The sequence below is a fragment of the Haliotis rubra genome, unplaced genomic scaffold (assembly GCF_003918875.1).
Source record: "Haliotis rubra isolate DU_JTF1 unplaced genomic scaffold, ASM391887v1 Scf1006, whole genome shotgun sequence".
Lineage (NCBI taxonomy): Eukaryota > Metazoa > Mollusca > Gastropoda > Lepetellida > Haliotidae > Haliotis > Haliotis rubra.
Genome location: NW_025764900.1, coordinates 220,597 through 238,264, shown reverse-complemented (window position 1 = coordinate 238,264; position 17,668 = coordinate 220,597). Strand labels below are relative to the sequence as shown.

The 17,668-nt window shown below is 41.5% G+C and overlaps 1 protein-coding gene and 1 long non-coding RNA gene across 2 annotated transcripts; one reads left to right on the top strand and one right to left on the bottom strand.

The window, feature by feature from the left end:
- The first annotated feature begins 2,954 nt into the window (after positions 1-2,954).
- LOC124267798 lies at positions 2,955-4,032 on the top strand. Its single transcript, XR_006896130.1, has 2 exons — positions 2,955-3,398; positions 3,688-4,032. It is a non-coding gene; the product is annotated as an uncharacterized LOC124267798 (long non-coding RNA).
- Positions 4,033-4,711: 679 nt separating this feature from the next.
- On the bottom strand, positions 4,712-10,004 carry LOC124267852. The gene is made up of 4 exons (XM_046702847.1): positions 9,870-10,004; positions 8,677-8,782; positions 7,202-7,366; positions 4,712-5,106 (listed from the first exon to the last, which is right to left on the bottom strand). The coding sequence occupies exons 1-4, from the start codon at positions 10,002-10,004 to the stop codon at positions 4,727-4,729; spliced, it is 786 nt and encodes a 261-aa protein (XP_046558803.1). The 3' UTR covers positions 4,712-4,726.
- Between the last annotated feature and the right edge of the window lie 7,664 nt (positions 10,005-17,668).

Below are 17,668 nucleotides of genomic sequence, written 5' to 3'. Positions count from 1 at the left end.
CACGGGTACCTGTATCTGAGGAAAATACCCAAATATGACGCTGACCTCAGTGTGATGTAAAGGATAAAACACGACTCCGATAAAACACGACCTCGGTTTTACAATCCCGACCAAGACCGAGGAGGAGTGTTTTATCCGACTTATGAACCGTCATGAATGCAAAACACAAATATATGTATTATTTTCAATTTGTGCATGTACTGAGCAGAACATCATTGATGGAACAGCCCGCAAATGATGGAACAGCCTGTGTCAACTGGGATGCGACTGGCAGCCAACACTTTGCCTCGCACGTACTCTGCACGCGCTACCCGTGTCCTGCACGTGCGCTGCCCGCAGTACCCGTCTTGTGAGGAACGCATGGTTCATACTGACAAACAATCTCATTCGTTCACAGCGATCCTTCGTAGCCTACCAAACTAGAGAGCGAAGGGTTACGGGTTCGAAACCAGTTATTGCCACTTATTGGGAAGTTTTCAATAATGAGATATTTTACGATCAGTCATAGCATAAATAATCATCATATATAATGGTCATTTCAAAACCTCATATTAGGTTAAATAACGACCATTTGAAAACCTAGCTTATGAAATGGTCGAAATTTAACCTGATATGAGGTTTCGAAACGTGTACTTCAAAACCTGGGTTTAGAAATAATCGGTGCAAAGTCACGGCAGAGGTCTACCTGATTCTGGAAGGAACCTACTTTACTGCAGAGAAAATCAGAGATAGGTTTATAAACATGTCTCGCTAATACGTGATGGCATGTCAGTTCAAGAACATGGTGTTTAGCCGAATGTTCACCAGTACAATGCCAAATCTCGTGATGCAGCGTGGTACAGGAGGCGAAACTGAGGAAGATAAAAAAACAATTTTCGTCAAACAGTTACTGAACGTCATTAGGTAATTGATTTTGGTTTCCGAATTTCAGTGTCAATATTATATATGACTTGTAAACATCAACAAATGTATATTTACATTGACAGCTTAGGGCCTGTATAGTCGTGACGTCACGTTTGAATTGTTTCCGGATTAGGGCTGGGACGGGTAGGAAAAATGGAATCGAGTACCCGCATGTATTTACCCGAATCGGAATCGAGTACCCGGAAAAGTAAGAAATGCAGCGCTTCTGTCAACTTTCTGAATATTCAATCACGAGTATTATAGAAAACTTGAAAGGATGGCAATAAGACATTAATACAGACCTTAGGCTATTTAATTTACGTCTGTTTAACCAATATAAAGAGTAACACCATTACTTACATTCCTCGTTAAAACACAGAACTTTTCGTTTCTGCTGTTACTGTAATTTGACTGCTCATGCGCAGAAAAAATTACAGTCGTTAATAATAACCTTCATTAATCGGACAATACAATGATGTAAATGTGTGTTACGTCAATTATGAAAAACACAAGATATTATCTGCCCTTGTCATCTTTCCGGGTACTCGATTCCAAGAAATAGGACTCGATTCCAGCTGTACCCGACCCGGATTCGAGTACCCTAGTACCCGTCCCACTCTATTCCGGATGTATACACTTGTTTGGCTTGATGTATGCCCCGAGACTTGTAAAAGATTGGTGCTTAAGATACCATCAGGTCAGACAATGAGTTTAGTCAATCTAAACGTTATTTCAGTAAAGTCGCTGTGTCAGCTCAGTTTGTTAGGAAAGACAACCAGGCTCTGCTGTAATATTACAAAAGGAAAATATAATTCATTTTAGCCGAACCGAAGGCGATTTTAAATATAGCTTCCGTGACGCCTTGTCTTAAAATTAGTCCATACTTTGTCTCAGTGTGTGTCAGTATCTGTTTATTTTGACACCTTGAAAAGATACGTCAAGACACTGTGCCGTCGTATTATAAATATCTTTATGTTTCTAATTAATACTTCCCATTGTCGGTGAGTGAGTGAGTGAGTTTAGTTTTTCGCCGCTTTTAGCAATATTTCAGCAATATCACGGCGGGGGGACACCAGAAATGGGCTTCGCACATTGTATCAACGTGGGGAATCGAACCCGGATCTTGAGCGTGACGAGCGAACCACTAGGCTACCCCACACCGGCCCCATAGTCAGTGAATGACCCCAGATAAGATATGAGTTGTTATAAGTAACTGTCTGTTACTACATTTGATGCGTCCGTCTCTAATTCATGGACTGCACTATCGGCGTTGGATTTGCCATGTTAAGTAGTTATCTGACTTCTGCACATTTTAAAACTGCATTGAGTGTACATGATAAGCATCTGATTGTATAACCGTTTAAATGAACACTACTAACTATTAGTCTCGAATATGTCATGCTTCTAACACATTTTGTGCAAGGCAACTGCTAAGCAAGGCTTCTTTGGCAGTTTGAAGACTTTTTCTGGTTCAAATGTAAAAATTGATTCACAAAATTACCAAAGAAAAAACATGTCAAAACAACTTTTGCCTGATGCCATGAGTCCATTATGTCCTTTTCTGTCACATGTTTGAACTACGTCAAAGAATAAACCCTCAATGTAATAACATGACAATCGAAAGTCAGGCGCTAACTGTTCCATACCAAATAAGGGCGTTAGGAGTTAACAATTATGTTTTGAATTCACTTTAATGCAAGGGGACCTGACGGTACATCACAACAAACAACAACGTTTGAATCGTGTTTCATTCATTTACTCGGTAATCCTGTAATCACCATCCATGTTCAAAATGCATTGTTCACACATGTAGTGTAAACTGATTGGACAAGTTCGCAGACCATTATCCCCACCCTGGACTTCATGAGGCTCGCCGTTTGAATGACCGGAGTGACGTCATCACATCTGTCTCTATGAGGAAGTGACCACTATCCCCATGGTTCAATCTCGCAGTGTGATTTTGCCATGTAAAACAGAAAATACAAGATTTGACTTCTACGGATACAAGATGTGTTCAGACAGATCAAATATTATATTTAACAAATAAATAGATACAGCTTATGGCAACTTTATTATGAATGTCCACATAAATAAAAGATTTCCCTTTCAACTGTTTGCAGTTAATAATTCCGCTTTATGACTCTTAACTGTAACTAACAGCATAAAGAAACCGTTTTGTATTCCAATATGACTGTAACCGTGTCCACTTTATACATCGAACTTGTATTGTGATTTATACTACAACAAAAATATCCCATATACCTTTCAAATTAGTCCAAGTAAAATAGAAAAAGCACAGCTTTTATCTTTACAAGCAATTTCAGAGAGTAAACGAAGTGCTATTATTAAAGCGCATTAAAACACACGTACGAGCAAGGTAAGAAAGCAAAACGAAGTGCTATTATTAATGCGCATTAAAACACACGTTCGAAAGCAAGGTGAGAAAATAAAACGAAGTGCTATTATTAAAGCGCACTCAAACACGTTCGAGCAAGGTGAGAAAGTAAAACGAAGTGCCATTATTAAAACGCATTAAAACACGTTCGAGCAAGGTGAGAAAGCAAAACGAAGTGCTATTATTAAAGCGCACTCAAACACGTTCGAGCAAGGTAAGAAAGCAAAACGAAGTGCTATTATTAAAGCGCATAAAAACACACGTTCGAGCAAGGTGAGAAAGTAAAACGAAGTAGTAGTATTAAAGCGCACTCAAACACGTTCGAGCAAGGTGAGAAAGTAGAACGAAGTGCTATTATTAAAGCGCACGCAAACACACGTTCGAGCAAGGTGAGAAAGTAAAACGAAGTGCTATTATTAAAGCGCACTCAAACACGTTCGAGCAAGGTGAGAAAGTAAAACGAAGTGCTATTATTAAAGCGCACTCAAACACGTTCGAGCAAGGTGAGAAAGTAGAACGAAGTGCTATTATTAAAGCGCACTCAAACACGTTCGAGCAAGGTAAGAAAGTAGAACGAAGTGCTATTATTAAAGCGCATTCAAATACGTTCGAGCAAGGTGAGAAAGTAGAACGAAGTGCTATTATTAAAGCGCATTCAAATACGTTCGAGTAAGGTGTGAAAGTAGAACGAAGTGCTAGTATTAAAGCGCACTCAAACACGTTCGAGCAAGGTGGGAAAGTAAAACGAAGTGCTGGAATCAAAGCGCACGCAAACACACGTACGAGCAAGGTGAGAAAGTACAATGAAGTGCTGGAATCAAAGCGCACGCAAAAACGTTCGAGCAAGGTAAGGAAGTAAAACGAAGTACTGGCATGAAAGCGCACGCAAACACACGTACGAGCAAGGCGAGAAAGTACAATGAAGTGCTGGCATCAAAGCGCACGCAAACACACGCAGACACAAACGCTCATGGACTTCACTTCACAAACCAAGACATCAACAAAACATCAATACACACAAGATGTCAGGCACTCATGTGTTGTATATTCTATTCCAGATTGGTATTTTATAATAAGAGGTAAACGCTTTGCAGTTGAAGACATGTAATTCGACAGGCTAACCAAGCACTTTATTTAGTGATCATGTTTCCATAACCCTGAGAAACAAACCACGCCCACAAACAGACTATCGTTCACTGACTGGCTGAGAGTAGAGTGGGCGGTGTTTGCCTTAAATTAGAGCGCTTTTCGACGTTTATGCTAATGAAAATATTATTGATAATTTGCATGAGAATATAATATATCATGCGTTAATAGATAAATTTACTTATAAACCTCTGCGCACATTTTATGCAGATCCGCTAGATGTCATGCACATACGCCAAAACACTGACATCATTTGTTCAATAAAACAGGAAAGTATTTGAATTATGCATTATCAACTAATTTCCATTGGATGCACTGCCAGTACTCACAGTCACATTCACAGCTTCTGTTTGAGGACGTCCTTGACCCTATCGTGACCTTGCATAACGCCACCCCCGTCTCTGTATCTGCACAGTAACATTTCCAGGTAGCAAGGTCATCAATGCTGACGTCACACTGTGAGGCGGCAAAGCTACCGTCAGACGTGCACGTGCGCACCGGCAGATACGACAGGTTCATCTCGTGAAGCACGGACTTCAGGTGCGAGATATTAGTGAGGGTGCGTAAAAGAGAAATGGAACTGTCTGTGACGTCGGATTCGTTGATGAGCTTGACGGTCGTGCTGAAAAGTTGTTTTTGTCTTTGGCATAGTGCCAGAGTTTCTGGAACAAATTAGATTATAACATTACGCACAATAAATGATAAAAATATAACAATATGCAAATATGTAAGTGTTCACTTAACGTGTAACCTGCATGGCCCGGTCATGGAACTTCACCACGCCGGTGACAAACAACGTACCCTCGGTCCGGTTTAGTAAAGTCACATTTGGCGTTCGCGCAATTTGGAACCAGAACCCCGGATGGGGCTCAACTCAAAAAAGTACTAGACTTTATATTTAACTAAGAAAGTGTAATCCCAAATATAACATGTGTTACATTTGATCACTTTCTAAATGGCATTGTGTAATCATAGCTTTCGGCCGTGGGAGCCGTGCCAATTACCACTTATCAGAGGGTACACAAAACCCGCAGTCTAGACTACCAGTTGTCTGACTTCCATTTTGTTGAAGTTGCGGTAGATGAGCGGGTTAGGCGGCTGACTTTGTGTGCTGGCGATTAGGTGCCTGACTCTGAGGGTGTGAGTTCGAATCCAGGATGGGGCTCAACTCCAAAAGTACTAGAATTTGTACTTTAGGAAGAAAGTGTAATTCCAAATATAACATATATGTTACAAAACTGGTTCTTGAATGTACGCTTGTCACCGGAAATGTGGCACCGGAAGTAAGCTGGGCCCGTCTCGCATATCGCAAACTTTAAGGGAGCTGAAAACTATCTTAGTACTGGAACTAGGCCCTATTGGGTATTGACTGTTGTTTATTGATCATTTATTCTGAGAACGCAGAAAACGTCTTCTTTATGTCTGAATCAGACAAATCATCACACAAAACCTAACCATCCTTACAACGTAACACCACTACACTGTAAAAATATAGGTTAGGACTTCATAGTCATAGGTAGCTATTGATCTAATTCTACATCAGCCAAAGAAATTGCAGCTTTCTCGCAAGACATCACAAACCGTAAACATTCTATTTAGTTCACATATTCAAAAGGACAACCAATCATTACAAGTTGATCATAGCGTGCTTCCTTCCGCGACTTCCAGTATTTGTATGTCTTTGTGAGCAGTAACACTTTCTACAGTCCATTTGGTTCAAAAGCGGACCGATGAAATGCAATCTAACTCGAAAACTAATAAACATAACATACTAAATGAAACGCTGATCATAATCAAAACATCCTACCCACTCTGTGAGTTTTTTGCAGAATTTTGTCCTAAAAATAATAAAGTTGTTTAACGAAGGAGGTGTGTAGAAAGGGACAGCCAGGTGTTCGAGAAGCACGTTCACAGACAAAGTTATTTATTCATTCACCTGTGCTGTGCCGTCTCCATACGTTCTCTAACACCTGGCTGTCCCTTTCTCCGCACTCCTCCCTCGTAACAAATCGTGAAATGTGACAATATTTTAATGATAGTTTGTTAAACAACTTGATTATTTTTAGGACAAAAATTCTGCAAAAAACTCACAGAGATGGTCTGATGTTTTGATTATGATCAGCGTTTCATTGAGTATTTTATGTTTATTAGTTTTCGAGTTAGATTGCAATTCATCGGTCCGCCTTTGAGCCAAATGGACTATAGGATAACAATGGCTGTCATCAGCCACTTATTCTTGTATTGTAAACATGTCAACTCTTTATGGACTGATATTCAAAATTGGATAAACAATGCTGCAGAAATTAGAATAGCTTTATTTTGGACATCCGAATAAAAAGGTTGTTTAGCAAACGATCATTATTTTGCTGTCACTTCTTACGAGGGGGGACCACTTGCTGGTAGAATAACCAGGTGTGCGAGTTGTACGTGTGAAATTGAAATTTCACTGCACACGCCTGTTGATTACCCGGCTGTTCTACCAGCAAGTGCCCTCACCCCACCCCCACCCCACCCCTTCGTAACAAATAGTGAAAAGTGACATCAAAACAATGATCGTTTGCTAAACAACTTTTTATTCGGGTGTCCAAAATTATGAGACAAATCATCACAGTTGGTCTGTTGATTTCACGTGACTGTGCAAAATTTGGTTTTGTTGCAGTAATTAGATTTTGTGTTAGTGAGCAATTCATCGGTCTAAAATGAAGTTAAACGGACTATACCTGAGTGTTACCTACTCAGACATGACATCACACTTACTGTTCTCGCCTTGAGTAGGCAGGTTACACATAGGGCCCCAGTGGGTATCTGGACATTGACACAGCTCCCCGTTGGCGATTTTACCAACACAAACACCAGAACTTGTGAACACCCCACACAAGTTGTAATTGTTAACTTCTCTGTACAATGTTGCACAAATCCACTCTGAAATAACAATTGATTGTATTATCATATTCACAACATGACAAGTAGCAAATGAGTGGATTTAAGTTTACGGAACAACTGACAAGTGTAAAGGAAATGTTCTGATTAGGCTCTGTTAGGAAACAATGATATCAAATTCAAATTGATATTATAAATTGTTTATTAGTCACGAGGGCTTTTGGTTTCAAACTGATCGCAATCACGAGGGCTCAGGGAACATAAACAAACATAGTGGAAACATCAACACATGGGCCCGGGGGATCAGTGAACAACGTATTAACCTTACTGAACACCTCAATGTTAATTCTGAACTGTTTGAAGCACTGGTATAAGCACTCATAATAAGGGGTACCAGAATTTGGCAATAAGCCAATACCGACAAGAAAAACATATTTAGAGTTATCTCCCTTCCATCGATTTGCATTCGCAAAACATTGGTAATTTCTGTACATCATACGTGACTCAATTATTCGAGAGAAAGAATTACTAACATGAAGTACCAAATGAGTTCACACAGTTCGGCATTCCCAGCGGGTTACATAAAAAAATGTTACTAGTTTGTAAGCGGGGTACATTGAAACTAATTGAATCAGCCAATCAGAAAACGACATTTATGTGTGAGGTAAGATAATTGTGAATGTCCAGCTCAACACTTACACCTTTAAACTGACTCACTGTGAAAATGTCTACAATCATAAAATGAAGTCTAAATGGGAGTTATAGAAATACATTGAAAAAAAGAAAGTACTAAATCAAAATGGCATCTGAGAAATTCCTGCGATCCGACGAATCAATGGAACCAGCTGCAGGTGAGTGAGTGAGTTAAGATTTAAAGTCACATCGGCAATATTTCAGCTATATCGTGACTAAAAGTAGTTCTAAATTCATAATACATACATATTCCATATGAAACCCTGTCGACGAAAGGCAGTAAAACCACTAGATTATCACAGATTGAGTTGAGTGAGTGAGTGAGTTAATATTTAACGTCACATCGGCAATATTTCAGCCATATCGTGACGAGAACAGATTGACGCTGAAATGGAATACATGCATATTATAAAAACCTGTCGACGAAGGACAGTAAAACAACTAGAATATCACAATTACAACTAAAACAAGTGTGGAAAGTTAAAACTGATAGCGCTATTTGGACAATACAATATAAAAACAGACCAATGGAACCAGGGGTAATCAACGTCTTCTCTCTCTGATGGAACTTATTACTTTAGCAACAGGGACTTTAGCGTCATGTAAGGGTGGTGAACAGTGAAGGGCAGCTGTTTGAAGGATATGAAATGCTGTCTTACTTTCACAGTTCCTCCCAAAGTAGCCATCACGACAGGCGCAGGTATAGTTAGTGGTCCCATGTCCTACACACAGCGCTATTCTCACATGGACTTGACTCACACGGATCTGACAGAAACAAATACATGGTTACGTATACTTTCTCTGTTCACCCAGCAGAAAATAGGTACCTGTGGGAACATGTGACTAAATTATAACCTAGCACCTCACTGGCAGGGTAGGTTATCCGGGGTAATAATAGTCAGATTATTAGTGCCATGAGCATTCACCTGGTGAATTGAGTCTAGCGCTATATAAATGCACTTATTATTATTATGTTTTACAGATTAAAGATTGTATGCAGCAGAGAGGGTTCGGGTGATCCTGGCATCAGCTCAGGGCCCTTGCCCCCTCTACACGCAGCCCAGACAGCGAATAGGACTTCACCCAGGAAAGACTGCCTAGTCGAACCCACCAAACTCTTTCCAGAGAATATGTAGACTCCCCAACACTGCAGCCTTCTGCATTACCCAGAGTGTCATAAGGGCTGTGCACCGGGTGGAGAACCCGGGCACTCTCCACATCTGCGCCAAGAGATCAGGAGGTACCAAACCAAGGACACCGAGAACTATGGGGAGTCTGACGACAGTGCACTTGGGGTGCAAGCAAGACATTTCAAAGGCGAGGTCCGCATATTTATTCATGCTTTTACTGAATCTTGCAAATTACGTTGCTGTCAAAAGGGAAAGAAAATTCAATGATATAAATAAATTCATTGGCTTTATCAAAAAGAACAAGATCAGGTTTGTTGGCTGGAATTATTCTGAGGCTGTGTATGGGCCTATTTCAAAGACGCTTGAACGCATCATTTTCCATGACGCCCTGGACATGTTCAATATGGTTCTATGGATGGACCTCGGAGTCAACAGGCATGGCGAAGACATGTTCTGATGTCCATTCAAATCTCAGTCTGAATGTAATAATTAGTGCATCAGTGACAATGTGTATACAGATTGACAACTTATTCCTGCATCTACCCACATGACACACAGCACACCTGTATCTACCCTCGTGACAGACACTGCCCTGCATCTACCCACATGACAGACATCAACCATGCATCTACCCTCGTGACAGACATCACCCATGCATCTACCCACGTGACAGACAGTACTCCTGCATCTACCCACATGACAGACAGCACTCTTGCATCTACCCACATGACAGACAACGCTCCAGCATCTACACACATGACAGACATAAGTCCAGCATCTACCCACATGACAAACGGCACTCCTGCATCTACCCACATGACAGACAGTACTCCAGCATCTACCCACATGACAGACATCGCTCCTGCATCTACCCACATGACAGACATTACTCCAGCATCTACACAAATAACAAACAGCACTCCTGCATCTACCCACATGACAGACAGCACTCCAGCATCTACCCACATGACAGACAGCACTCCTGCATCTACCCACAAGACAGACAACACTCCATCATCTACCCACATGACAGACAGCACTTCTGTATCTACCCACATGACAGACAGCACTCCAGCATTTACCCACATGAGAGACAGCACTTCTGTATCTACCCACATAACAGGCAGCACTCATGCATCTACCCACATGACAGACAGCACTTCTGTATCTACCCACATGACAGACAGCACTTCTGTATCTACCCACATGACAGACAGCACTTCTGTATCTACCCACATGACAGACAGCACTCCAGCATCTACCCACATGACAGACAACACTCCTGCATCTACCCACATGACAGACAACACTCCATCATCTACCCACATAACAGGCAGCACTCATGCATCTACCCACATGAGAGACAGCACTCCAGCATCTACCAACATGACAGACAGCACACTGCCCTGCATCTACCCACATGACAGACAGCACTCCAGCATCTACCCAAATGACAGACAGCACTCCTGCATCTACCCACATGACAAACAGCATTCCTGCATCTACCCACATGACAGACAGCACTCCTGCAGCTACCCACATGACAGACATCACCCATACATCTACCCACATGACAGACATCACTCCTGCATCTACCCACATTAGAGACAACACTCCAACATCTACCCACATGACAGACAGCACTCCTGTATCACATTACGACCGCGTGTTGCCGTAACTCTCTCTCTCTCTATATATATATATATATCTCACACACACACACACACACACCATACGACGAACTTGTCCCACGATGTAGACGTACCTGATATTTGACAGTGTAAGAATCCAGCAGTCAGAATTAAAACTGACACAGTGGCTTCTTGTATTCGTCCCATGACCTGAAACTTTCATATTTAAAAAATATTAACTCACTATTTTCAAGATACATAATCTTTTATGAGCGTAATTTTTATTTAGGACACGCTTGTCAGTTTAACCAGAATCATTTTTTTTGAAAGAAAGAATATATAGTTAAATTACTTTTACGCTTCAATAGCTTTTAAGTCGCCACCACCCATATTTACCACCCCTCCTCCCCAGTCCCGAGTCCCTGGGGCGGTGGGGTAGCCTAATGGTTAAAGCGTTGGCTCGTCACGCCGATGACCTGGGTTTGAATCCCCACATGGGCACAATGTGTGAAGCCCATTTCTTGTGTCTGGCTTATCATGTGAGACTATATGGCTTTCATGGAATGATCCGTCTATAAATGTGTACACAATATACTACCTGCCCAGAAAGAGGCGACTATAGTGTGAGCTGTCGTATGCATATTTGGTGAAAATCAACTTCTCACCTCTGATGTGTCTTGCCCTTTGCTGTACGTCTCAGATGAAATTAACCACCCAGGTCACCATAACCTTGGACAATACAGCTTGTCAGAAAATATGATTTTCATTTTTTTTTATTTTACCGAAAACTATGTGGAACAAGTACAGGGTTCATGTTCAGCCTAATGTAAATAAGTATAGTTTAATTTCAAAGAATAATTTCTGACTATGCTGACAAGATTGATGTAGTGGATTCATCTGGAATCAGCCTGGAGTGGTATTCAGAACAAACTATAACCTTCAACCTAACTTCAGGGCGGTGGGGTAGCCTAGTGGTTAAAGTGTTCGATCGTCACGCCGAAGACCCGAGTTCGATTCCCCACATGGGCACAATGTGTGAAGCCCGTTTCTGGTGTCCCCCGCCGTGATATTGCTGGAATATTGCTAAAAGCGACGTAAAAATTAACTCACTCACTCACTAGTTTGTACCACAGGTATTCAGAACAAACTATAACCTTCAACCTAACTTCAGGGCGGTGGGGTAGCCTAGTGGTTAAAGTGTTCGCTTGTCACGCCGAAGACCCGAGTTCGATTCCCCACATGGGCACAATGTGTGAAGCCCATTTCTTGTGTCCCCCGCCATGATATTGCTGGAATATTGCTAAAAGCGACGTAAAACTAAACTCACTCACCTAACTTCAGGGGGTGTCACAGAAGTAGGGGGCATGGGGCCATGTGCTTATCATTCAGGGTCTGTTGCTTGTTATCATGTTTATAGTGCTTTGTTGTACTTATCATCATCATCAACTCAGTCAGTCAGTCAGTCCCGATTCCCCATCCCCAATATCAAACGGTCGGTCCTTATTACGCCCGCGAGAATTCCACGCGTAACAAGCAATAATTTGAATAGAATGCTGAAAGTAGTATACGTTAGATAAACTTTTTTTTACATACACATGACATTACTTTATAATTCTCTATTATCAATTAAGTTATATACGTGTACTCACTTCAGCCTCCTCTGGCAATGTTCCCTCATTAGGTACTGCAAATTGATAGGTAATTTTCTGGAATTGGAAGAAAACACATTCACGCTCTTGGAAGCGTCAGTCTGTCAGGATTGACAGCGCTGTGATCAGTGTAGCTGTTTTCAGTCCCGTTGCTTGATATACAAGTAGGTAAATGTACACTTTGTAAGGATGTCCCAAATTGATTTGCCAGTCGGCTATGTTAAGTATCCAGTCATGACTAATACGAACAATACCCTGAGAAATCCACGTATTCATTATTCAAACATGTCATGTTCAATGCGCACTGAGGGTTGAATAGGCAAGTTTAAATTTAGATGTTTCCTTGACATTTAGGGCACTATAGACTATAGCTTGTTCAGCCTGTCAGACTACATTAGAGTTGCTACCGTGGAGATAAGGTCAAAGGTACAGGTGGTGGAAAAGAGAATAAATAATATTGCTCCCCAGTTGTTGAAAGGCTTTTATACTCGAATGTGTGGTGCATAACAGTACTTCCTGCTTGACACCACTGATGAGATTGAGGCTTGAATTGATTGATTGAGTTTAGTTTTACGCCACATTCAGCAATATTGCATCTATATGGCGGCTGTCTGTAAATAATCGAGTCTGGACCGGACAATCCTGTGATCAACAGCATGAGCATCGATCTGCGCAGTTGGGGTACGATGTCATGTGTCAACCAAGTCAGCGAGCCTGACCACCCGATTCCGTTAGTCGCATCTTACGACAAGCATGGGTTACTGAAGATCAGTTCTAACGTAGATTTTCAAGGGTAGATTAGCTTGAAACACAACAACAATGTTAGCACAGGCACTTCCCGCTTGACAATGGTGATAAGATAGGGTTGAAACGCAACAACAATGTTACCACAGGCACTTCCCGCTTGACAATGGTGATGAGATAGGCTTGAAACAGAACAACAATGTTACCACAGGCACTTCAGACTTGACAATGGTGATAAGATAGGCTTGAAACAGAACAACAATGTTAGCACAGGCACTTCAGACTTGACAATGGTGATGAGATAGGCTTGAAACAGAACAACAATGTTACCACAGGCACTTCCCGCTTGACAATGGTGATGAGATAGGCTTGAAACAGAACAACAATGTTACCACAGGCACTTCCCGCTTGACGCCAGCTCGGACGACAACGCGTGACGCATGGTTCTATCACTAGAGCGTCATCGCAGTCACCCCAGGGACCACCAAGAGTCCACTTCTAATTCATCAATGAGTGAGTGAGTTGGGGTTTACGCCGCTTTTAGCAATATTCCATCAATATCACGGCGGGGGACACCAGAAAATGGGCTTCACACATTGTACCCATGTGGAATCGAACCCGGGTCTTCGACGTGACGAGCGAACGCTTTAACCACTGAGCTACCCCACCGCCCCGATACATCAATGAATTCCTGTGGTACAAACTAGTGAGTGAGTGAGTTTGGTTTTACGCCGCTTTTAGCAATATTCCAGCAATATCACGGCGGGGGACACCAGAAATGAGCTTCACACAATGTACCCATGTGGGGATTCGAACCCGGGTCTTCGGCGTGACGAGCCAACGCTTTAACCACTAGGCTAAGAAGCGCGACCAGTCAGAAGCTACTTTACAGGAATCGAATGTATGAAGCCCTTATTCTGGTGTCCCCAACAATGAAATTGCATGAATATTAAAGTGGCGTAAAACTATACTTGCCATTTAGAAAGTGGTCAAATGTAACATATGTTATATCTGGGATTACACTTTCTCAGTAAAGTACAGATTCTAGTACTTTTCTGTAAATGTCACTGTGTATGCATAGCTTTCGGCCGTGGGAGCCGTGCCAATTTACACATATCAGAAGTGTACACAAAGTCCGCAGTGGAGACTACCAGTTGTCCGACTTCCATTTGTGTGGAAGCCGCGGTGGCTGAATACGTTAGACGGTTGACTTTTAGTGCTGGCGATTAGGTGCCTGACTCTGAGGGTGCGAGTTCGAATCCCGTATGGGACTCAGTCCAACAAAAGGACAAGACTCTGTACTTTACTGAGAAAGTGTAATCCCAAACAACATGTGTTTCACTCAAAACAAGCAAATTCTTTTTTAGTCACCACTCAAAGCAATCAAAATAGTCACAACGCATATCAAACACTTTAGACGCCGTTCAAAACGAACACATATTGCCCGGGACAACTCCAATCCCAGCAGGTTTGCATGTTAAATGATATCTGATACATACACAGTTTGATTTTTATATATTGAATGGGTTTTGAGTTTTACTCCAGGAAAGGAGATTTCAAGAATATCCTGATTACCAAAATTTAGCATTCGTCTGATGTCCAAACAATTGAAACACACAGTGGCTGTCGGAAGCCATTCCAACACCTGAAGGTGGCCACATATAGTGTGGGTAACATGTTATTCCTGAAAGTACTGTCTTTGGGTTTCCAAACAAAAGATTTTCTATAAACGAATGTATCGTGGGTCTACCTTGTACATCTGCAAATGGGCAAACCCGAGCACTTCTGTTCTTTCATATAGCACGTACATCTGAGTGAGCGAGTGAATGAGTTTAGTTTTACCCCGCGCTCAGCAATATTCCAGCCATATGGCAGTGGTCGGTATATAATCGAGTCTGGACCAGACAATCCAGTGATCAGCAGCATCGATCTACGCAATTGGGATACGATGACATGTGTCAACCATGTCAGCGAGCCTGACCACCCGATCCCGTTAGTCGCCTCTTACGACAAGCATGGATTTACTGAAGATCAATTCTAGCCCGGATCTTCACGGGTCCCTGTATCTGAGGAAAATACCCATATATGACGATGATTTCAGTGTGATACATGATGACATGTCAGTTCAAGAACATGGTATTTAACAGATTGTTCACCAGTACAATGCCAAATCTCGTGATGCAGTGGTGAGGTGAGGTGAGGTGAGGTGGAATTGGGTTTTACGTCGTGCTTGAGAATATTTTGCTCATATGACGACGTGCATGCGTGTGTATGTGTATGTGCGGCTGCTTGTACTAGCCCAGACTGGTTTTATAGTGCTAGCCCACTGAGATACCATGTCGCAGTGAAGCATGAATACCCTACTCAGACACATTATACTGACTCTGAGCCGACCAGTCCTTGTTGTACCCATTAATGTCGAGCGCCAGACAGGGACCAACAAGTACCATATTCTAACGTCTTTTGGTATGACGCTGTCGGGGATAGAATCCCCGACCTTCCGCTCTCTGGGCGGACGCTCTAACCACTACACCACGGAGGCGGTCGCACATCTTAAAACTGCATTGAGTGTAAATGATAAGCATCTGATTATATAACCTTTTAAATGAACACTGTTGGCTATTTGTCTCGAATATGTCATGCTTTGAACACATTTCGTGCAAGGCAACTACTAAGCAACGCTTCTTTGGCAGTTTGAAGACTTTTTCTGGTTCAAATGTAAAGAAATTTATTCACAAAATTATCAAAGGAAAAAAACATGTCAAAACATCTTTTGCCTGATGCCATGAGTCCATTGTGTCTTTTTCTGCAACATGTTTGCACTATGTAAAAGAATAAACATGAGTGAGTGAGTTTAGTTTTAGGCCGCTTTTAGGAATATTCCGACAATAGAATGGCGGGGGACACCAGAATTGGGCTTCACAGATTGTACTTATGTGGGGAATCGAACCCGAGTCATCGGCAACCGAGCGAACGCCTTCACCACTAGGCTACCCCATCGGTCCCATAGTCGATATGATTGTTATCAGTGACTGTCCGTTATTCATTCACAAAATTACCAAAGAAAAATACCCATGTCAAAACAACTTTTGCCTGATGCCATGAGTCCATTATGTCCTTTTCTGTCACATGTTTGAACTACGTTAAAGAATAAACCCTCAATTTAATAACATGACAATCGAAAGTCAGGCGCTAACTGTTCCATACCAAATAAGGGCGTTAGGAGTTAACAATTATGTTTTTAATTCACTTTAATGCAAGGGGACCTGACAGTACATCACAACAAACAACAATGTTTGAATCGTGTTTCATTCATTTACTCGGTAATCCTGTAATCACCATCCATGTCCAAAATGCATTGTTCACACATGTAGTGTAAACTGATCGGACAAGTTCTCAGACCATTATCCCCACCCTGGACTTCATGAGGCTCGTGGTTTGAATGACCGGAGTGACGTCATCGCATCTGTCTCTATGAGGAAGTGACCACTATCCCCATGGTTCAATCTCGCAGTGTGATTTTGCCATGTAAAACAGAAAATACAAGATTTGACTTCTACGGATACAAAATGTGTTCAGACAGATCAAATATTATATTTAACAAATAAATAGATACAGCTTATGGCAACTTTATTATGAATGTCCACATAATTAAAAGATTTCCCTTGCAACTGTCGGCAGTTAGTAATTCCGCTTTATGACTCTTAACTGTAACTAACAGCATAAAGAAACCGTTTTGTATTCCAATATGACTGTAACCGTGTCCACTTTATACATCGAACTTGTATTGTGATTTATACTACCTTTCAAATTAGTCCAAGTAATATGGAAAAAAGCACAGCTTTTATCTTTACAAGTAATTTGAGAGAGTAAAACGAAGTACTAGTATTAAAGCGTACGCAAACACACGTTCGAGCAAGGTGAGAAAGTAAATCAAAGTGCTATTATTAAAGCGCACGCAAACACACGTACGAGCAAGGTAAGAAAGTAAAACAAAGTGCTATTATTAAAACGCACGCAAACACACGTTCGAGCAAGGTGAGAAAGTAAAACGAAGTGCTATTATTAAAGCGCACGCAAACACACGTACGAGCAAGGTGTGAAAGTAAAACGAAGTGCTATTATTAATGCGCATTAAAACGCACGTTCGAGCAAGGTAAGAAAATAAAACGAAGTGCTATTATTAAAGCGCACTCAAACACGTTCGAGCAAGGTGAGAAAATATAACGAAGTGCTATTATTAATGCGCACTCAAACACGTTCGAGCAAGGTGAGAAAATATAACGAAGTGCTATTATTAAAGCGCACGCAAACACGTTCGAGCAAGGTGAGAAAATATAACGAAGTCCTATTATTAAAGCGCACGCAAACACGTTCGAGCAAGGTAAGAAAATATAACGAAGTGCTATTATTAAAGCGCACGCAAACACGTTCGAGCAAGGTGAGAAAGTAATACGAAGTGCTATTATTAAAGCGCACTCAAACACATTCGAGCAA